The sequence below is a fragment of the Podarcis bocagei genome, assembly GCF_964188305.1.
Source record: "Podarcis bocagei genome assembly, chromosome: 14".
In the NCBI taxonomy this organism is placed as follows: Eukaryota; Metazoa; Chordata; class Lepidosauria; order Squamata; family Lacertidae; genus Podarcis; species Podarcis bocagei.
In genome coordinates, this window is record NC_138139.1 from 29,367,648 (window position 1) to 29,390,439 (window position 22,792).

At 43.0% G+C, this 22,792-nt stretch overlaps 1 protein-coding gene and 1 long non-coding RNA gene across 6 annotated transcripts; one reads left to right on the forward strand and one right to left on the reverse strand.

The window, feature by feature from the left end:
- Nucleotides 1-849: 849 nt before the first annotated feature.
- GOLM2 (golgi membrane protein 2) lies at nt 850-21,501 on the reverse strand. Of its 5 annotated transcripts, none has more exons than XR_014002094.1 (12): nt 21,353-21,501; nt 19,819-20,191; nt 16,164-16,218; nt 14,745-14,847; nt 13,581-13,671; nt 12,700-12,847; nt 12,306-12,386; nt 11,167-11,262; nt 8,202-8,360; nt 4,494-4,661; nt 2,350-2,543; nt 1,184-1,679 (listed from the first exon to the last, which is right to left on the reverse strand). XR_014002094.1 is itself a non-coding variant. In XM_081170357.1 (11 exons), the coding sequence occupies exons 2-11, from the start codon at nt 20,143-20,145 to the stop codon at nt 2,473-2,475; spliced, it is 1,296 nt and encodes a 431-aa protein (XP_081026483.1). In that variant the 5' UTR covers nt 20,146-20,191; nt 21,353-21,501; the 3' UTR covers nt 1,184-2,472. The 5 variants fall into 5 exon arrangements, 3 of the variants coding, with proteins under 3 accessions (XP_081026484.1, XP_081026483.1, XP_081026482.1); XR_014002095.1 differs by adding an exon at nt 3,505-3,563 and having other exon boundaries at nt 1,184-2,543; XM_081170357.1 differs by having other exon boundaries at nt 1,184-2,543; nt 12,700-12,844.
- On the forward strand, nt 13,569-14,851 carry LOC308573450. Its single transcript, XR_014002096.1, has 2 exons — nt 13,569-13,699; nt 13,806-14,851. It is a non-coding gene; the product is annotated as an uncharacterized lncRNA (long non-coding RNA).
- Nucleotides 21,502-22,792: the final 1,291 nt, after the last annotated feature.

Sequence of the window (22,792 nt, forward strand, 5' to 3'; positions counted from 1 at the left end):
ACCTAAGCACTTTGCATAGTGAAATTCTTTGTGTGAAGCAGCATTACTTGGGATTCATTGCAATTAAACTGAACCGCAGAACTGATGTTCTTTAAACATGAGACTACCAAATAATGTGTTAATTGGTATGGGTCTTAAAGCTGAAATCAATCTCTGTTCAGATACAGATTTTTGTCTGTCTGCAAGCCTCAATTCCCCCTTTTCAGGAACCAGCACACTTATACCAACCTTCCCAAACCTGGTGCTCTCCAGCTGTTCTGGACTACAACTTTCAGCCTCTGGCTGACTAGAGCTGATAGAAATTGAAACCCAAACCTTCTAGAGGTACCATTGTTCAGGAAGGCAGTCTGTTATGCCAAAAGGTCAGCAGCAGCAGCAGCAGCAGCAGCAGCAGCAGCAGCAGAAGAAGAAGAAGAAGAAGAAGAAGAAGTAGTAGTAGTAGTAGTAGTAGTTTGGATTTGATATCCCGCCTTTCACTCCCTTTAAGGAGTCTCAAAGTGGCTAACATTCTCCTTTTCCCTTCCTCCCCCACAACAAACACACTGTGAGGTGAGTGGGGCTGAGAGACTTCAGAGAAGTGTGACTGGCCCAAGGTCACCCAGCAGCTGCATGTGGAGGAGCGGAGACGCGAACCCAGTTCCCCAGATTATGAGCCTACCGCTCTTAACTACTACACCACATTGGCTCTCACTACACCACAGAAGCATGACTTATGCCTTGAGTGCATCATAAAAATTCACCCATGGACAGCTTGTGAGGCTGACCAGGTTCATAGAATGGAGAGCAGCACATCCCTGGAACGAACTGCCCTCCTTCACTGGATGGTTGAAAGGACACAAAGACAAGCACTAAAACTGCATTAAGTTTTATTAGAACCTATTAAATTTTGGATTTCAACAGCAAAATCCTAATAAAATTACACCTAATTTAGGGCAGACACATTTTGGTCAATTCACAAAGTACAACACTGAAGACTTATGGAGAAAGAGGTGTTAGGAATGGTAGCAGGGAGAGGGGGAGAGAAACTACCTCTAAGGCAGGTTCAGCCTTGTAAGTTTTACAGCTTGAAAATAAAACTAAGACGAACAGTCACCGCTCATGTGTCCAGGTTTGTGTGCTTGAGAAGTGCCCAAGCACAAACTACCATATTTGTTGTCAGAAATAAACACTGTTCTAAGGGAAGTCTTAAACAGATCTCTCCTTTTTATTCAATGCAAATTGTTAATTAAATTACTGCAAATTAACTTTAACTTACCAAAGAGACCAATAACCTGAGTACAGCAGAAATCATGAAGTACAATCAACCCTGTCATAGGACCTAAATTCTTTATTCACAGTAGCCCTTGTTGATAACTAGGGTTAATAACTTGTTGCTCAGGATATAGATGGGCATAACCATTTCTGTGAACTTCAGAAAGTGCTTAAACATCAAAACAAACAAAAAAAACAAAGTAAGACCTCTTACACAAAAACACAGTACAAAACTGCAAGAACATAGAACATGCCCAGCGTTTTGAGTAATCCATACTACAGCACTGAAGTTGAAACAAACTGAGCATGACTCCAATTCTGAAACACATCAGAGGTTCAGACAGGAATGAATGAAGAAACTGATGAGATTGCACTTTTAGCCACTCTCCATTACATTCGGCTATTATTGCATAAGATTGAAATCACTGCTGTAAAAACAAAGGCAAATAAAATATTTATAGCTTTTATGTGTTGGAAATACTGGTTGTAGGTTTTGCAGATTTAAACTCTGGTAATTATCCTATAAAATCACTACACTGTTGCTGCATTTTTACTATGGATAACTTTAGTCACTCTCCTAGAGTTAACAATATTGTCTCGTATAGAATTAATGTAGTATGTATCACACAGACCTTCCTTAGTTATAGTAAGGAAAGTTCTTTCATAAAACACAAACACATTTTCAGTCAACTTTCTCAAAATGAAATGTAGTCTCTAAAATGCAAGTCACAACAGTAAGAGAAATGAATAATTTCCTTGCATGGGTTAAATACATTGTGGTATCAAAGAGTGTCCCATCTGTACAGTTATTCCTGCAATGAAGTAATTCATATATAAGATACAAACTGTACAAAGTTCTCCAGTTTACAAAGTGGCTTAGTTTCAGAAACATGTTGACCTAAGTTATTTTGCAATGTTAGCTATTATTTCAAAGGTTACAGGTAAGGAACAGTCTTACTGCCCAGTCCAATAAAGAGCCAGGTGCACCCAACTTTGCGTAGTTTCAGGTTATTAAGCATCTCCTAAAAGAACAAACCATCTCTGGTTCTGTTCATTTGCGAAATAAGTACAACTATATACATATACACAGCATTTTACCTTTTCCTTCCACTGTCAACTTTTTGCTGTCATTCTTTTCAGTGTCTCTTACAGTAAATACTGAAAAATCGGTTGCGATTTTTTCCCTCTTGCAGAATCCCTCAGATAAAGGTAATTTGGAATTTAAAGTACATCGTTGAAGTGTGGTTTTCCGTAGTCTGCAATATCCATTTGAAGCTCTCTCTCCTCATCATCTGGAATCAAAGGAGGCAAACCAACATTAAGTTTTTAAAGTAAGTTCTCTGAAACCCACAGAGCCATGTGTTGAGAACAAACGATTCACTGCCTTTCCATATAAATTATGGGTGTGTGAAGTGTGCATATCCAGAATTTTTGTATGCAAGATGCTTTACTAAGAGAAACAATTACTTAACATCCTTTGTTCTAGAGGTCTGCATTTCTGTAAACTTTCTGCTTTGAACCACTGTTTTCCTTCCTATTTGCTCTTCCCCATCCCATCTGTATCATTTTATACACAACACAATCCCAAGGAGGATTCACAGGAGCTTGTGAGCAAACCAACCTGCAGGTTACCCACCCCTTTGGCTTAGTAGGATGAGTAAGTTATTTAGCTGTACTGATTCTGAACTGGTGTTCTCCATACCCCTCTAGGCTTTTACAGCATACTAGAATTAATTGAACAGTAGCTTTACCTTAAGACATCTTACACATGCACACCCAGTCTGAAACCCTGCAAAGGCAGAGTCCATCCAACCAGAAGTAACCCTCCCACAATCAACTGCTGTGGACGAATGCTGTTCATAGGTACAAGAGGCATAAAAAGAGCTGCAATATAATCTGCACACAAATATAGTGTTTTGAAGGATAGCACCTAGTTTGATTTAAACTTCATTATCACCCAATACTTACATGAGGGGATTCAGACGGGAATGTATTTAGAGACTACTAATATCATTTTCTCCTATGGTCTCCCAACAGATTAATCTCACATACAATTATGCTTACAATGTGACTGTAAGTTAATAGAAGTTGTTCTGTCACTTAATGTGTGCTGGACCTACCAACTTCTCTGATAGGAAAAAAGCATATTTTTAAAGAAATGCCAGCAGCACTTCATTCCAAACTAAACAAAAACACCCTCTTAAAATTCTATGGTACTTGCAGGCAGGCCAATTTAAAAGAATTTCAACTGACCTAGAAGATTAGAACACCAGTGTCAAGAATGAAGCTTTGGAAAATGATAACATCTTATCCTGGGAAGATGCAAAATAAATTTGTATTTCACATTTCATAATTTAATGAGAGGATGTCTCCACAAGAGCCCTTGAAATGAATGGGAAAACTGCTGTATTCCGGGGAGGGCAGGGTAAAGAGAGAAAAGGGGTTTAGTTAACATGAATACCAGTTTGGGCCCTAATGTGATTTGGAAAACTGAACTGTGGAAGCTATTTCTTACTGATTTCTAGAGTCTTCTGCAGTACAAAAAAAAATTACTATGTGCTACTTTGTTCTTCAAGTTGGTAGAGGCAGTTTAGGGTTTGGAAGCGATACCACACCACACACACAAGCAATGGAAGCAAACAGGTAAAAGAGGGTGATAGACCAAGGCATATGCCAAGTGCAAGATGAGAGCATGCATGAGAACACCTTAGGTATTGGAAGCAACAGAAATGCACCATGGAGGTCCACCGATTATGTATATTAGTAAGGCATAAGAACATTCCAGATAGCTATAGTTAATCACAACAGTGATGGCTACAGATTCAGCTTTGGGCTTATGCCAGATCCGCATGCTTTCCTAATAGCTAGACGCACAAATTAATTCCAGGACAGCCACCGTGTTAGTCCTTGGCAATAAGGAGGAAAACGCAGCAGCACCTTCAAGAATGGTTTTATCATGCCCTGCATAGGCAAGAACCAGCTTCACCACAGTACCCTTGACTCCCTCTGGTACAAATTCAAGACTGCTGGAAAAAACCGTATTTACTACCAATTAGAAATTGCTTCAAGTTCTAGAGTTATTTCACAAGCTGAACTGCTAGAAGATGACACAGTCAAAATTCAGTTGTTTATTCACAGCAGGACCTTTCTAAGCAGCTAAATAGTGGAACTTTACACCACTGCAGCATGGTTCTCAAGTGAGGGAATCACATGAATGGGATGGAGACAAGGCCCAAGCTCACCTTGGACGTCTTCTTCACCACCATCACCATCCTCTTCCTCATTGTAGGCCAGCTCAGCCTGCTTGTCTGCCTCATACTCACCCACGTTCCCATCATCCCCATTATAATCCGCCAGTTTAGAGCCATGTTGCGGATCAACAGGGGACTCATTCTCATCAAAGAACCGGCCTGTGAAGTAGGCAAAGGATTTATAGTCAGAGGCCAGGATGAAGGGGAGGGAGAGAGAAGGGGAGAGAAAAAAGCGGAGTAAAGAGAAGCAGGAAGGAATCTGAACTCAGAAAAGTGTTTAAAAGTGGTTGCAAATAATCCTTGCAGCACTATAAATTGAGAAAAATCCTTTTGTCTGGAACTTCAGAGCACTAAATTTTATGACCTTTCATTATAATCTCTAGCCCCTTAAAATCTCCAGTGTTTTATATCTAAGACACAAAACACTTGCCTCAAAAGAAGGCAACTGCCTTTTTGGAATAAGTGAGCAGCTTGTATTAATGAAACTTTACCAAAATATTTTGGTTGCTTTGACAAGATCTGAGCTTTATAATCGTTTGTATACTATAGCCTTTAATGTAACTATTTTCTAATCTGAATTTTTCAAAGCTTTAGAAACTTTTTAAAAAATGGAAAAGTTCTACACAGTGAAATATAGATTAAACCAAAGAAAAGAATACATCTCACACTATACGCATGAGCAAAAAGTAAGATTCAGTGTCATGCTAGTAGCAGAGGACGAGTCAGCTCTGGGCAAAGGTCTGAGCCCAACACAAAGTTTATCTTTCAGCCATGTAGGATTCTGCAAAAGAAGGCTACTGACATTTCCAGAAGATGAAAACTTGCATAGGCCTTTGGTGTTTTCCAATAACAATATTTACAAACTGAACACTTGAGCTAAACAGCTAAGATAAACACACACACACTTGAGTGTCGGAAATACGGACTACTGCAGAGAGCTGACAATAAGCTGCAAGCAAATAAAGTTCGCTTAAATCTTCCATATGAAATGAACAGTAAGTGGCAAGTAAAGAAGTCAACGATTGAGAGTTCTCCAGTTACAATGTCACGCTTCATCTGTTTTCTATATGTTGAAAAATTTCAGCTAAGCACGACTGAAGCAAACAATTAGAAGCTTCATAAAATGAAAATAATTTACAACTTATTTCCGAAATGCCTGTCCAGCGTTGCAGATCTGAAAAAAATGAAGGCTCAAGAGTTCATTTCCAGAGCCACAGCTAAACTATGAAGCAATTTTAAAAGTATTTTGAGAAATTTTAAATGCTTCCTTGTCAGATAATCTGCTCAGAGCCAGAAGTGCCAACAGGTGCACTGAGGAATTCATGCTCACATAAAACATGTTTGTACTTGGGGGTACAAAGTGGAGAATCTTTGGCCCACCAGGCCTCTGAATCTGGCCCAAGATTACAAAGTGCTAAGTTTGGATTGGAGAAGAGTGATCTCTTATCTCTACTCATAGCATTAAGCATCACAATGCTAAGATCAGTGATAAGCACCTGCTTGCTCTTGGAAAGGCAGCAGGCAGAAGCTCATCTCTTATGTTAGAGTTGTGGGACTATAAACACTAGAGTTGGAGATGACCCTGTGGCTTGAACTCTGAATCACTGGGTGTCATTTGACATGACCCACCTGCCAAAATGACCGGCAGATGGAGGGAACAGAACAGATCAGGGTCTGGTCTTCAAAGTGGATCCGGTTCCTCAGCCCTGGCTTGGTCTATGGTAATATCCCTAGCATTTGTTGTGGTTATTTTTAAGTTCTCTCAAAAATTCTTCAATTACCATTCAGCCACACAGGAGAACTCTGAAGTTTCCATGTCTAAAAGTTAAAATCACTTTTTATTGTTACTGTTCTTAATAGTTAAATTGCTTAGAAATATTTTATAGGAAGCATTTAATAAATTGAAATCAATGCAGTGGAAAGCTCCTGGAATCGCTTGAATTATTTGCATCTGTCTAAAGAGATTATAAGCCCAAGGCTGTTTTCAAACACAACAATCTTGCTAAGTTGCATAGGCGGGCATTACTTTGAGACCCTTACATAGCAATATAGTTTCACATTATATGTCACAGGGGTGTGGTTTGGGGGAGAATACCCATACCAAATATGGTGGGAGAAAACGGACAGCCATAACTAATCTTCAACAAATAGAATCTGAGCAACAAATACTATATATTGAAATACAATATAGTCAACTGGCCCAGGATACAGCAGTCAGGTGTAAACAGCTCCACTAGGTTGCTGAAACAGCTCCACTAGGTTTTAATTTATTTCCAGGACCATTTCAAAGTGCTGGTGATGATACTCTTGTGTGTCCCATTAACTATAACCGTACATCTGACTGTAGCCATACAGGACCTTCTTCATTACCTATGTACCTTCATGAGGGAGCCTACCTTGCACTATCTTCAATGGCTTTCTGCAGCATGGCAAAGATGAGTCAATTCAGTTTGTCATTTCAACTAAGCTGTGGGAGTTTGGGGCACCATTCCCCCTATTCTTGAAGTTTTATGGAACATTCTGGATCCTTATGTAAGCAAAATGGCACCATCCACATATAAGAGTGAGGGGAAACCCAAAGGCTTGTAGAAGGACAAAAAACATCACTGAAAAACCCTCAGGAAGGGAGGAAAAAATAGAAAGCCCTGGAGGTGGACATGACGCATGCCATGCGACAACATTTTTGTTGCAGATCCCACTTGTGACAGTAATTTTAAAACTGGCTAGTCTACTTGGTAATCTTTGTAATCTTTCACTCTGTTACAGAAGTGGTTCTGTAATATTGGCTCGCGTTGTTTTCCAACTTGGGCTTTAAGGCAGGATACAGAAGTTTTAAAATAAATATGTTAAGGCAAACTGACCTGCTTCACTTAAAGCTACAGAAGATACTCATGAAAAGTTCCACTTTTCTGTATCACAAGACCAGAGCTCAGCTATTTTTTAATTTCCAAGAGGTATATTAAAGCAAACCCTCAGTGATGCAAGCAATTCCTAACTTGAGGAAAAGAGTTAAGACTATAGCTTGCATTGCATGGATTTATCAGTTTCTGGGCCATTCAAAATTGTTAAGCACTATGAAAAGAAAGGGATCCATGAGTTTATTAAACTGTTTAACAGTGCAATCTTATACCCGCCCAAAGAGAAGTATATGCTTCACTACCTGTAACAGGATTTGCAGCCTAAGAAAGTATTTCTAGGTTTAACACAATGAAATAATTGAAGTTAGATGTTGTCATAATATGGTGAAAATGAACCTTAAACCCTCAAGAAAAATTGCAAAAAAGAGTAGGCAACACTTTTGGAACTAAACAACACTTTAAGCACACTAAGTTTCTATTTATAACAAGCCACAAGAATTCAAGGAAAGAAAGTTTGGAATCAAGCTTGATTCTGAAAGTTGTGCCTATCTAAAGCTGTTCATATTCACAGTGTCTCACAATGGAAATGTGACCTATTGTCTCTTTCTTTTCCATTGATCAAACACATCCTCAAAATTACCAGAGTGCTCAGACTGAGTGAAAGTGAGAATGGTAGTGAAGAGGGCACAGCTAAAGCTCCCCACCCCCACAAGATCTGGTGTTATTAACATTACCTGAATATTAACTCATCTAGAAAATCCACACTTTGGTTTTACTGTGTTGCTTCAATTATGAGTGAGGGTCTGAGTCAGAATTATGAGCAAGGGTCTGATTAACTTACTTTGCTTCATTCTTTGGAAGTCACTGATTCTGTCCTTTTTTAAATGTTCTTTTTCAGCTTTCTGATTATCTAGGACATGATCAGGAATCAAATGCTGAAGAGGATTTGGTGGGATCTGCTTTATGATGTCAGCATTTCCATCCTGGTTACTGTTTACACCTGGAAGCACACAAAAACAATTAAAACACTTTGACTAATTGCACTGTTCAGGCACAAGGAAAAGCAGCTTATGAATTACCGTATTTTTCGCTCTATAACACGCACCTGACCATAACACGCACATCGTTTTTAGAGGAGGAAAACAAGGGAAAAAATATTCTGAATGAAACAGTGGACGTATCATTTTTGTGCTTCATGCTGTGGCCACAGACATGTGATCTGATGGTGAATTTGGGGTGACCCAATGCAAAAATCCTGAGAATCCCTGTGGATCCATGCTTTGTAACCACATTTTTGCACCATTGCAGCCCCAGGCAACAGTGGGTGCGTGATTTTTGGGGGGCAGGCTGTAGCCATGGACATGCTATGTGCTCTGATGGTGAATTTTGGCTGACCCAATGCAAAGATCCTGAGGATCCATGTGGACCCATACTTTTTAACCACGTTTTTGCACCATTGCAGCCCCAGGCAACAGTGGGTGCGTGATTTTTTTTGGGGTGGGGGACAGGCTGTAGCCATGGACATGCTATGTGCTCTGATGGTGAATTTGGGGTGACCCAATGCAAAGATCCTGAGGATCCATGTGGATCCATGCTTTGTAACCATGTTTTTGCACCATTGCAGCCCCAGGCAACAGTGGGTGTGTGATTTTGGGGGGGCAGGCTGTAGCCATGGACATGCTGTGTGCTCTGATGGTGAATTTGGGGTGACCCAATACAAAAATCCTGAGAATCCCTGTGGATCCATGCTTTGTAACCACGTTTTTGCACCATTGCAGCCCCAGGCAACAGTGGGTGTGTGATTTGGGGGGGGGGGCAGGCTGTAGCCATGGACATGCTGTGTGCTCTGATGGTGAATTTGGGGTGACCCAATGCAAAGATCCTGAGGATCCATGTGGATCCATGCTTTGTAACCACATTTTAAGTGGGGAGGGAAGGAAAAACACAGAAGGCTAAGAATGCAGGAGAGGGCTGTAACGTGAGGAAAGGAAGGCAAAAGTTTCCCCCCACCCACCCACACAAGCCAGCCAGCGTGCTCGCTCTCTCTCTCTCTCTCTCTCTCTCTCCCCCTCTCCCTCTCCCTCCCAGCTGCATGTTTTCCGGCTGCCTGATATATACGTATTTTTTTAACTGCCTTGACAGAAGAAAGCATTTTAACTGCATTAAGAACTATTTAGCAGCGAAACCTAAGCTTTGCCATCCCTTAAGAGGTACAGACACTGTAATCTTCCAGATCGCATGAATTTACAGGCAAAACACTGTTTAAGGATTTCATCCTTTTAAATGGAAGAAAGCATATTTGAATGCTGTGTGTCTCCAAAAACAAAAAGCAGGAAGTCAAATCAGAATTTTAAGCCAAACCTGTAATCTCTCTCCCTTCACAAACATTGTTCCCTCCGGAGCAGGGACAGGATAGAACGAAGGACGCTCTGCTTTTCCCCTCTTCTTGCCTGGAGGGGAGGGGCTTTCCCTGCTCTTTGTTCCGTTTGAGCAAACACAGTAACGAAACAGAGAGGGTGGGCAGTAAGACCCTGAGGCAGAATGCAGGAAAGCCACCACTTCCTCTTTTCAGGTTTCCCTTCTCACTGAAGCGCGGTTTGAGTTTTGCCTGATTTTTCGGCTCCAGGGACCACACATTCGCTGCATAACACGCACAGACATTTCCCCTTCCTTTTTAGGAGAAAAAATCTGCGTGTTATAGAGCGAAAAATACGGTAAGTCCTTTTTGAAGGGCAAGGGATCCCCTGGTGTGTTTTTTTGTGTGTTTTTTAAACAAACATTGCTGACACCTGTGCTTTCATTTTCTCAGTAGTCAAGGCAGAGAATGGGGAAGGAGGAGTGTCATCCATTATCAGCTATTGATAGTTCTGTCACACTTCTTTTAAAAGCTTAAGAGGAATGCTTTCTCTATGCCTGGACGTTACTTTATTACCAAGTCTAGTGACCACTTGTGTCACTCAAACCACTTTGTCCATTCTTTAATTTAATGCATGGTGTGGGGACAGCAGTGGTTTCCAACCTATTTTTGGCCATGCCCCACCTAAGTATCTCTAAAATCCTGACACCCCCCACCCCCCGGTACATATAATTCTTATTATTCAAAAAGTGAACTCCTATTCAAGTGGAGGAAGCCTAAAAGGCCATTCACTGTTAATAACCCATTCTTGAATTGCCCCCCTAAAAATCAAATTGCCCCCACCCCACATTGGGAACAAACTGGATTAACTTCAGCCCTTTTACAAGTTAAATTAACCTTGTCAGTATTTGCTTCTCACTTCCACTCTCTGGTGATTATCGCCTCTCTGTTCCCTGGGATTGCTCACTTTACAAATAAAAGCTGCCCACATGTACACCTTCACGCCTCTAATTCCTAAATAATGTCTGCTTTGTAATGTCTTTGCTAAACCTGAGAAACAGAGAAGGAAGGTGGTGGTTTTAAACACTCCTAAAGAAGTTTTAGATCACATTCACCTTAGCTCTGCATAAAGACTAAAGGAGAGGCCAGACTGAGAACAACTTTTTTCTCTTAAGACCATTTATTTCAACAAGTCTGCTGTACGTATAACTTAAAGGTAAAGGGACCCCTGACCATTAGGTCCAGTCGCAGACGACTCTGGGGTTGCGGCGCTCATCTCGCTTTATTGGCCGAGGGAGCCGGCGGTCCTCCCCGTTGACTCTTAGCAGGCTGGGGAAGAACTGGTGACCTCATTCCGCCATAAGAGAGTGAAGGATAACCTGCTTTAGAATGCCCTTCACTGAAGGAGAATATTTACTCCTGTTTTAAAGATACACCAGGGACTTCTTACCTTGAGCCAGGTTTGGAGCATGGGGCTTTTCTGTTGGAAGATTTCCATTGGGTTGAGGTTCATTCTGAGAAGCTGAAACAAGTGGCTTCTTCAAAGCTAAACAAACAAAACCACACTATGACTCACTGATCTACTAATACCAATGGCACATCCTAAGGCAACCACTGAGCGCACTGTTCAAAAAGAAAACTGATATGTTCTGTTGGAAGCCGCCCAGAGTGGCTGGGGAAACCCAGCCACATGGGCGGGGTATAAATAATAAAATTGTTGTTGTTGTTATATGTTCTGCAAAGGGCTGATTTCTGACAAGTGAACCAAGATTGGTACAAATGCAGTTGTTGGGAGAAGCTCTTCTCTATTTTCAAGATAAGCCATACAGAAGCAGGGGGTTTCCTGCAAGGGCCAGAATCCAGTATACTATAACAAAAGTTTGCGTTCTCACCAGTTTGAAATGTTTTGTCAGGGCAGCATTTGCTAGCGTTCATATGCCGAGAAGACTTAATTGCAATTTTGCGGGGTTGCAAAAAAAGACGAAAGCTCCCCCTCCCTATTTATACTTCTTATTGATGAGCAAGAATCAGTGGCAAGTAATTCTGCCAGTTTATACTAAGAATCAAGACAACAGGGAATCCAGAGACTCTGGTGCAGCATCTGTCTTTTTATTTCACATCTGATAACTGCTTTAGCCAATAGCACTTCACCCCTCTTCAGGCAAGTCCTCTTGTAAACTACCTTGGTCATCTTTGGCAACAAACTGAAATCTGACACTAGCTAGCCCTTTCTCTGGAGTTGAAATCAGTAACCCATCTAAAAAAAACAAACTGCCGAGGAAGGAAATGCTTATTTCAGAATTATTAAAAATAATAGATTTTAGATTACTTAGAAATAATAGTAGTAGTACAGTGGTACCTTGGATTAAGAACTTAATTTGTTCTGGAGGTCTGTTCTTAACCTGAAGCACCACCTTAGCTAATGGGGCCTCCTGCTGCTGCTGCGCTGCCAGAGCACGATTTCTGTTCTCATCCTGAAGCAAAGTTCTTAACCCGAGGTACTATTTCTGGGTTAGCGGAGTCTGTAACCTGAAGCGTCTGTAACCCAAGGTACCATGGTAGTAGTAAAATATATATAGCTTTGCTAACCAGTGAGTGTATCTTCAGCTTTAGCAGCGTCGTTCTCTTCTATCCCAGGCATGCCTGCATCATCATCTGGTTTCATTTTCTCTGTCAAGACAAGAAGAAATTTCTCTCCTTACTGCTGCTTATTTTTAAGTTCTAAGTGGATTCAGAATTGTTACAGGGACTGGACTAGATGTAGTAGATCATAGTTTCGGAACAAAAAGCAATACATCTCCCTCAGTGAGCTAGCTGCAAAGGCAGGCAACTCTCTCAAGGACTTCATTGCTGGCCAATGATAAATATGGCACCAGATTTGTGCCTCAAGACTGAGGAGTTCCTAGCCAGCCAGGTACTCTGCATTCTCCCAAGACACTTAAGACGTACATAGCGATATGACCCACAATTGTACTAGACAGACCTTTGCCATCTGAGATATTGTTGATGGAAGGTGTTTCATTCCTAATTACATTCTTTTCATCCAATTGTTGCATTGTCTTCAATACTGTTGGATTATTGCTCAGGTTGCTCTCAATATCCTTACTGGACTGGCTTCTGTGTGCAGCCTGCTGCAAAAATGTAAAGAACCAACTATAAAACACAGTTGTTCACATTTGAATTAGGCATCCTGTGTGCCTGCAACTCCATTAGGATGATTCAGTCTGTTGTCAATGGAAATTCACTTCTACTTCTATCTCAACCAAGTTTTGTTCTTTTCTCATAACAAAGTCTAACATCAAATTTATGGATAGAACTGATCTACGCCAGATGGACAGTGTATAAATAATAAATTTTATTATAATCATGATTGTTATCATCATCATTATCATCATGGCAACAGGGGTGCTGGCAACCCATCCTAGAATCATGCAGCGAGCAGCGAAGGGTAGGATGCAAAGCAATCTATCCATTCCCAAGTGGAGCGAAAGCTGCTTATATCAGGCATAGGCAAACTCGGCCCTACAACTCCCATGATCCCTAGCTAACGGGTCAGGGATGATGGGAACTGTAGTACCAAAACATCTGGAGGGCTGAGGGCCTATGCCTGGGTTAGAGCCTGACCCTTCTCTTAATGAGTAAGTAGAGAGGAAATTACCAAAGGAAAATGGTATTTCAAACCATTCTCAAGTGTCCATAAAAAATGATAGGAACATATGAAGATACCTTCTTGGACATTCCCAGCACTACCTGGAGATGCTGGGGATTAAACGCGGGACCTCCTGCATCCAAGGAAGATGCTCTCTCTACCCCTCAACTATGGCCCTTCACAGACTTAAACAACTGAGCATTTAGATGATGTACCTTTTGGTCTTGTGTAACTTGGTCCTCTAACTTTCTCATATTTTCTTCATGCTGCATCCTCAGTTCTTTGATCTGATGTCCACACTGAAAACTGGCAGAACAGATAATGTACAACACAGGTAACAAATTTTATAACTTTTTCCCAAAATTGACACATGTTTTATATGCTCTCCGCTGAAGTACTATTTGTTTCTGGAACAAAACAGTATCTCTTTTCCTTGCAAGGCACTGAATGTATGAATCCAGTCTTTCAGTCCATCTAGCATAGCAAAAGTCATCAACACCAGCTGGTAGTGTTTCTCTAAAGTCTGAGGCAAGAGGGATATTTCCCAAGATCATAGAATCCTGGAGTTGATGACAGAAGTCCACAGATCCTTTTAAGTGAAGATGCCAGGGACTGAAGCTCATATCTTCTACATACAAAGCAGATGCTCTTTGCAAAGGAAAGAGTTGCAGCCTCTACTAAGACTTAAGTTCTAAATTAAGGTGACTCTCCTTATGGACACATGAACAGCAATAAAATTGCTAGCACATTTGCAAAGTTAAGCAGGGACTGGTATAGTTTCAAGATTCCTGCATTGCAGGGGGTTGAACTAGATAACCCTGGGGGGGGGGGGTCCTTTCCAACTATGGTTCTATGAATAAGTGCCACAAGAATTGAAATCTCCTGTCAGACCTTTCCCTATCATTGTGTTTGCTTATTCCTTGCCTGAGTCAGGAGATGGAACATGGAACTGGCTCTCCCTCCATTCCACATAACATAGCAAACTGTGAAACACCCTCCACTGTGTTGACTGATGGTGCTGTAGGATAATCAATACATTTTTGGTGCAGAGATTGCCATCCCTCAGGAATTCTACCTTGGATACCTTGATTAACGGGTTCTGAGCACCATTTCTTTTGCTTCTTTTAGCAAGCAAGTCAAAATCATGAAGTTTCACTAGTCTCCTTTTCAGTGAGGGCAGAAAGGGCACTACCCTACCACAGCTGTCCTAAAATATGCTTTTCTTCTAACTCCTTCTGCATATAGGACGCTGATGTCAAAAGCAGGACTCCACTTTGATCTGAAAGTTCATGGCACAGCTAAGCTGGAAACACTCTGCAGAACTCTGTATTATTAGAGTACATTGGCATCAGTTGAGATTTATATAGTACTATGCTCACCTTTCATACTCCAACCTTTTCAGAAGTTGTGTATTGTTGTTCCTATATTCATGAAGCTGGTCCTCTTGACGAATAAATTCTTGACGCAACTCTGCAAGTTGTTCTAAGGCAAAGTGTAAAAGTCAAGATGGTTAGAAAAATAATGCCTTCATAACTTAAATGCAACTTTCCCCCACAAGTTGGGAAACTGTTATTTTTCCACTGCTAAAATAGAATATTCTGTATACGCTAATGTCTTGGACAAGTGATACGAAACCTAAAATATAACTGTTTAGGAACCTCATTACAAAATAGAAGAAAGCTTGTGTGTGTGTGAAAGAGGTGTTACTTTTCTTTCTGGAGTCTCCGCGGCATAATACGGTCTCAGTGATGCCACATTCGATTTTTAGTATGTAATGCTTGTATTTTAGTAAAGCAGACTCTTACATCTTGCAAACTATAATGTTAGAGCCCAAGGAGCCACAGCACTTACTTATTGACATCCTGCCCATCATTCAAACTCAGAGGAGTGTACATATTTCTTTCCCCTCCCCCTTTATCTTCACAACACTTTAATGTAGATTAGGGTCCAAGATCACCCAATCAACTTCATGGATGTATGGGGATTTAACGTGGGTCTGCATGTGCATCTATCTTTGTAAAGCATTGCCATTTACTCTCCAGCACCCTTTATATATGAACAAATATCAGTGTTGGAAAGGGTATGACATAATGTTATTTATTTCACATGACTTCCATTCTGTGAGAACATGACTTTGTAACTTCACCTGACAAAGCCGTGTAAGAAGATTACCAGCGGTAATGAACCAAATTAGAGACCATACTACAGTGGTGTGTTGTTGCATAAACAAAGCAATTCTTTGACTTATAGCAATGTAAGATCTCCACCAGAGGACTTTAAATTATTTTAATGTTATAGCACTTGGCTGTACAACAGATAGAAATTACTGCCTATGCTATAACTTCAACTCTCCCTTTAAAAACCAAAACACTGCTGCATATCGAAGGTCTATGAGACATTTGAGGGCACGTTTGCAGAATTTGTAACAAAACAGAACTCATGCTCTCATCTTTGAGGCAGGAACAGAAAAGGGATAATGGCAAGCGAGGCAATGGCCCTTCTGTGCCAGATAAACAAACACAGCATGATATTTTTTAAAGAAAGGCTCTAGCTCATGTCAAGAGGAAGAGTATTAGGAAAACTTGACAGTTGCAAAGTTTTAAGCTTTGCTTACCAATACAAGTAAAATAAACCTGCTAGATTGGATCTCTAGGGCACCAGAAACTTTTCCAATTCACGATTCTCCAAATAATCTACATCACCAGTTGCTACTTTGCTACCAGTATACTTTCTTTATACTGCTCTCAGAATTAGTAGGTTTAACTGCTGCATGCTTCTCCTTTCTTTTGACTCCTTACCCTTTAAGCGATGTATGTCTGCCATTTGGTATGATATGTTGTTCTGAAGCTTAATCTGAAAAGGAGGAAATATATACTGTGCAAATTAGTGGTCATATTATGACTATACAGTTAATATCAAAATGATCATGGTAAACAAGACTTTGATGAAACACTGAGCTTATTAAATAGCCTAAAGTTTCAACAAAGGCTTCCCAAAATCTATTTTCTTTTTCATTCAAGATATTGCACACAATCCATTTACACTTCAAAACAACAAGAAGCAACATTTTTTACTTTGACCCCAGTAGCCATTCAAATTCGGGGGGGGGGGGATGATTGTTTTAAAAATACCACTTCAATATTTCCTTAGAATGCAGATTAATCAATGATTTTTTTAATTCATTTATATTCTGCCCCACTTTCACAGATCTCTGGGAAGGTAACAATAATATTGCATAAAACCAAACATAAACAACAACAACAAATCGTAGAAACAGCAGTTGAAATATTTGTCAATGTGAGTGGCACTATTGCACTGAAGGCTGCATTTTCAACCAAGCATCTAAAAGGCGGCAGTGAAGGTATCAACCAAATTCTGGGGCGTCCCTTCCTACAGATACCACAACAGAAAAGGACCACCCCACATCCCAGTGAAGTGCACAGAACCTAGTGGTGGGATGCTAAGGAGCCCCTCCCCAACTAATCTCCCACGCAAGGACAGAGACTCCCTCAAGATTTTAAGTCCCAAGGCATAGCAGGGTTTTATACATCACCTGAAAAACCTTGGATTTGACTTGTAAATGTACTGGCAGCCACCGCAGAAAGTTCCTTAAGAACCCGAGTAACAACCACTCTGGCTGGTGGACCCACTCAAACAATGGAAAACTATATTTTGCACAAGCTGCAGTTCCCAAGTACTATAGTATTCAAAGGTAGCTCCACATACTGTAATGACTACTGCATTACAGTAGTCCAGACAGGAAGTTATCAGAACACAGATCATTGTGGCTAAACTAACCCTGTCCAGGAACAGCCAAAGATGAGCAAAGCCACTGCACAATACAGTGGTACCTCGCAAGACGAACGCCTCGCAAGACGAAAGAGTTTTCCGTTTTTTGAGTCGTTCCGCAAGACGAATTTCCCTATGGGCTTGCTTCGCAAGACAAAACGTCTTGCGAGTTCTTGCGAGTTTGTTTCCTTTTTCTTAAAGCCGCTAATAGGCGCTAATAGCTGTGCTTCGCAAGACGAAAAAACCGCAAGACGAAGAGACTCGCGGAACGGATTAATTTCGTCTTGCGAGGCACCACTGTACTGAGAATACTTTTGTCTCCAGTAAGAGATATGGATCCAGAGGTACCCCTTAAGAATCTGTACCTACTCCTTCAAGGGAATTGAACCCCACCAAGAATAGGTTGTTCTCCTAATTCAGAATGGTCCAATGTGTGGCACAAGAGCCATCCCTCAGCAATATTTATGCCCCATAACTGTTTTCATGCTGCCTTCCCAAAGCCCAGGCAGAGGCGCTGGGCTTTGGAAAGGAGGTGTGAAGGCTCTGGCAGGTTCCTAGAGTCCTCCCACCTTCTTCTCAAATCCTTGTGAGAACTTTCCCAGCTTTGGGAAGGCAATGTGAGGGATGCGGGGGGCATCAGATTTTGGGCATGCACCCCACCCGCACAGTGTGCGGCCAGCAGGTTCCATGTTGAAGTACTCTTGCAGCCCACTTGGTATGAAAAGTTAGACTGTCGGGTGCTAATTCATGAACTCAGAAACCACCAAGCCACAGCATCCTCATCTTATCCGAAGTCACCTTTAATTTATTCTCCCTCATCCAGCCTATTACAGTGGCCAGACATTGGTTGAGAATCTGCATGGCTAGTAGCGTTGTGGGCAGAATGGAACCCTGAGGGACTCCACAGATCAACTGCCATGGGGTCCAACAGAAGTCTCCCAAGGCTACCTTCCGCTCCTGAAGAGAGGAGAGGAACCACTGCACTCCCAACCCAAAGAGCCAGTCCTCTGTGCTCAACAGTTTCAAAAGGTGCTGCATATCCAAGAGGATCACAGAGTCACACTTCTCCTGTCACTCTTGCAGGAAGTCACACATCATTCTGGACCCAAAAAAGTCATGATAATCAGCCTCCCCACCTAGAGTGCCTGCACATTAGTTGCTATGTCAATATGATTTAACAAGCATTACCTTACATCAGGGATGTCCAACTACCAAGAGACTGAGATCTACTCACAGTATTAAAAAAAACCTGGCAATGATCTACCCATTGTCATTGAAGGATGGACCAGAGTTGTTGAGCTTTTTTTGGGGGGGTGAGATTGACCTGGGGGGTGGCGATCAACCTGGGACACCCTGTGATCTACCAGTAGATCGTGATCTTCCTGTTGGACATGCCTGCCTTACATTAATTAGGCTGCAATGTTAATCCCATGACTACTACTTCTGACTTTCGATATCATTTGTACCTGGAGGTCAGATATTAATGTACTACCCAGGCATTCACATTTGGAATATGGCCTTGGTTGATAAAGCATTTTGCTACCACATAATTATTCCTGTGTGATCACACAATGAAAGTGTTGGCAGCTGGAACAATGAAGTGCTCTGACACATCCTGGGAATAGGGAATAATCTATGAAAACCAAGGCTTTAGACAAATTGGCTCCTTACTCCCAGCCACGATTTACTCCTCCACAAAAAGAAATTTTTTTTGCAGGACTGCCTGTACATCTCAGCCTTCAGAATTCTGTTACATGAAAAGTTATGGGTATCTGGAATGCCACATTTATCATAGCAAACTAATTCTGTAAATGTTAATGCATTTTGCAAACCTTCCTTTGAAAACCTAGAATCTGAGAATCTCTTAAAACATTAAAAGATTAATGTAAGCACCATCTTTTCTCTCTCCCTTGATGGGTGCCATGTCCTCTCAAGAGTGTTTTCTTGTGTAAATACAGCTAATGGGACTCCAGTCTTAAGAGATTCAACACAACAAAACAACTAGTTGTCAGACTTCTGTGATATAAACAAGCATTTATAGGCTACAGTTGCCTTCATGAAATGCATTCAGCAGTCTGACCAAGTGGGCTTAAATGTGTTACGTCTTTAAAATGCCATAATATACCTCCTAAATAATGGGGGATGGGTGAAGAGAGAAGGTCCCAAACCATTATGTAAAAAAGAAAGGAATGCCCACAAGCAGAAGGAAGTAAGCTTTTCACAACAACAACAAAGCAACTTCCTTGATTTCATTCCCCCTCCCTCTCTCTCCCAAAACAAAGCTCATTTTGCTTAAAAGCACACCCTTCTCTTCTGAAATAAGATGAGGAGGGGAATCTATCTAGGAACAGAAAGCAAAGCTGAAAACTAAAAACATGCCTCATAAACAGTGGAGAAAAGGGAGCGGCAGAGGGAGAGATGGGGGTGGGTGGGCAGAAACCACATGAAAGTTTTTTATATAGGCTAAAGGTACCAGCATATCAAAAGGCTTCATGGGAGTAGTTCGGAAAGGGAAAGCTAGAAGGTCAGTGATTGATAACAGCTGCCCTTGCTCTCACAAAAGGCAGCTGGTGACCAGTTAGTTTCGGACATGCTGTTTGGAATATACAGTACTAGACAGCATAAAATAGATACAAGCAACCATCATATGCAATGACACCTCACCCTGCTCTCTTCACACTTCCTTATCTGGCCTTCCCTGGCTTGCAGTTGGTTGCTCAGCTGGCTGTGCTCAGCTTCCTTCTGCTCCAGCTGTTTCTTGTGCAGCTCCCCCTGGAGCAAGAGCTCAGAGTTCCTCTTCTCCAAGCGCCCCCTGGCAACATCACTGCGCTTGGCCTGGCCCTGCAACTCTGCCACCTCCTCCTGCAGGACCGTTTGGCGGGATGAGGTAGTCCAGTAATTGAAGGCAAGGACCGCAATGACTAGCAGCAAGGCAACAAAGAGGAACGAAGGGAGACGGCCCCCCCTCCGGTTGGCCCCAAACCCCACCATGGGGGAGGCTGGGGAGGGGGGCGCTTCAGCTTCTCACTGCACCTACCTGGAAAGAAAGTACCCAAGTCAGCACAAGTAGAGAAAGACAACAAAAACCCCACTGACTTTTCAGAAACAAAATATAAGAAATAGGAATACACAGAATCATTGACTGGGATGTGTTCAGCTTCCATTGCATGTATATAAATAGAAACATGTTTGTTTTTATCTTAAGGAGTACTGAGAAATAATCTAAAGCATTTATTTAACATAGGAGAGAAGGCAACTACCTCCTAATTTCCAAAACCAGCTCTTAATAAAATAGAAGGATGATTTTGAAATTTGACTTTTTTTAGTCAGCACATAGATTACTGTAGTGGCTTGCCAGTGCAGAGAGGGGACTGCCTAGCTTGTCCTTTCTTCTGTATGCCAGGGTTATGGGGGCAGGTTAAAATAAAGTTTAGACTGATGCAGTGGTGGCCAAACTCGGCCCTCCAGATGTTTTGGGACTACAACTCCCATCCCTAGATAACAGATAGTCAGGGATGATGGGAACTGTAGTTCCAAAACATGTGGAGGGCCGAGTTTGGCAACCACTGGACTAGAGAAAGCCAAATCCAAGTCAATAAAGGCAACGTAGAAACCGTCACAGAAACCAAAAGTGAGGCCAGACGATGGACCCTCTCTCACTTTTCAGGGCAGGAGGGGAAGAGGGGGAAAGCCCGTACAGCACCCAGGTCCTAGCTCAGTCTAAATCATGCTCTGCATCTGCAAAGCCGAACACTGCGCCCACCTTTGGTGCGGGAAGATAGGTAGGAGAAGGGATCGTAGAGGGGAGGGGGCTGGTTCAGCGCTGCGTGCAAGAGCTTCCCCCGAATTGTCTCCGTTGCTGTGCTGGCCGCATCTCTCCCCGCCTCCCCTCTACATTTTAACCCCTCCCCAGTTGAGTCCTCTTGGCCGCGGGTGGGGGAGATGCTATCAGCCAACGTCGCCCACCCCCCACCGCACCCCGTTTTCCCAGCTCCCAGGCCCGCCGTGCAAAGAACAGCAGCTGCAGCTGCCCAGGCTTCTCTCGCTCGGGCCGCCTCTGCAGGAGCGCGAGAGAGGCCGAGCGAGGAGCCCCGCGAGGTCGCGTCCCCGCCGGGAGGGGAGAAGGAGGGGCTGATGCGGGAGGAAGAGGCCCATCCCACTACCCGGGGGGTGGGGGTGGCGGGAGGCGCCGCTCTACCTCCTCTGCTCCCCCGGCCACCGCGCCACGCGCGCCTCCGCCTCTCCTGGCCCTTGCCCCCCTCGCCTTCCAACCGTCTTCGCCTTCCGATGCAGCGGCGGCGCCGCCGCCACTTCCGTATTCGCGTTCCTGTCGCCGTGGAGCCGCTTCTCGCGAGAACGGCGGAAGCAGCGCAGGTTCCCCCTCCTCCTTCCCCGTTCCCGCTCCAGGTCTCGCGAGGCTTCCGTCTTGCCCGACGGAGAGAGCGAGAGCCGTCCCTGAGGAGATGAAGCGGCAGAGTGGCCGGGCGCGGATAGGAAAATGATCCGGTCTCGGCTTTGCCGGGCGGGATTCGGCTGCTGGCAGGAGGCCTCTCAGGCAAGGGGCGGCCGAGGAAGGGCGCCCTTCACACCAGACGCGCCGCCGCCTCAATGAGGTGCCCACACGGGTAGGGGAGGCCCCGGTCTGCATTGGTGCTGCCGCCTGTTCGTCCGGTGGCCCAGAGTACCGCCGCGGCGGAGCCCCGAGGCCTGCCTGGAAGCGGGTTCCCACAGAGCCGCGAGGTGGGCGGCGGCGGCGGCGGCGGGACTTGGGTTCAACCTCCCTTCGGCAAACCCATTTTAATCTTGGGACGCAGTCCTTCTGGGTTGCTTTGAGTTTCTTAATTGACCGGGGAAGAGTCAGTTGAGGGGTGCGGGGCGGGGTAATGAAGGGCTGTGTGGACGAGTCCGGAGCTACAGAGGAGCCTCACTGCTGATAATGGGGCAAGGAGAGGTGGCGGGAGTCGGTGGCACTGCAGTCCCGGTTCAGAAATGGAGCTGCCGTCCCTATCCAGATGCGCCAGGTGCCTGCCAGCCAGTTACTTAAAAAGGAGGAGAGATGTCCTAGTTTAAAACTAGGGCATGAAAAGACCAGAATTTCAAAAATAAAAATCCTCAGTCTCTTGCCTTTTCTCTTGCATTGCACACTCATTGCTGGTGCTTTTTTAAAATAACAAAAAAAAATATTAAAGATTTTCCTCGTTTACAAAAGCACATGCATTGTCTCTTTCTTCAGGTTGTGTCTTCTACAGATCAGATTTGCCCTGAGATATTGGTGTTTGTTATATGCAGCATAGGGTTGGGAAGAAAAGAGGGGGCAAAAGAGAGGAAGGGGCGCTAAAGTTTATTTTCTTTTACTTAGTGTATGCATGGGGTTTTTGTGTCAACTCTCACTTGGGTAGGTTCTCTTTCTATACGTTTCCTTGGTGGTGAGACAGGTTGGGGTGGCCTTAGATGTGGTTGATTTTCTTTATTTGGCTGCAGTTAGATTTGTTTGTGTGAATGTGAGGGGGTTGTTGGGTGAAGTTAACCATATTGAATTGTTCTAGTTGCAAGTAGGTAGCCGTGTTGGTCTGCTGTAGTTGAAATAAAATAAAAAAATTCCTTCCAGTAGCACCTTAGAGACCAACTAAGTTTGTTA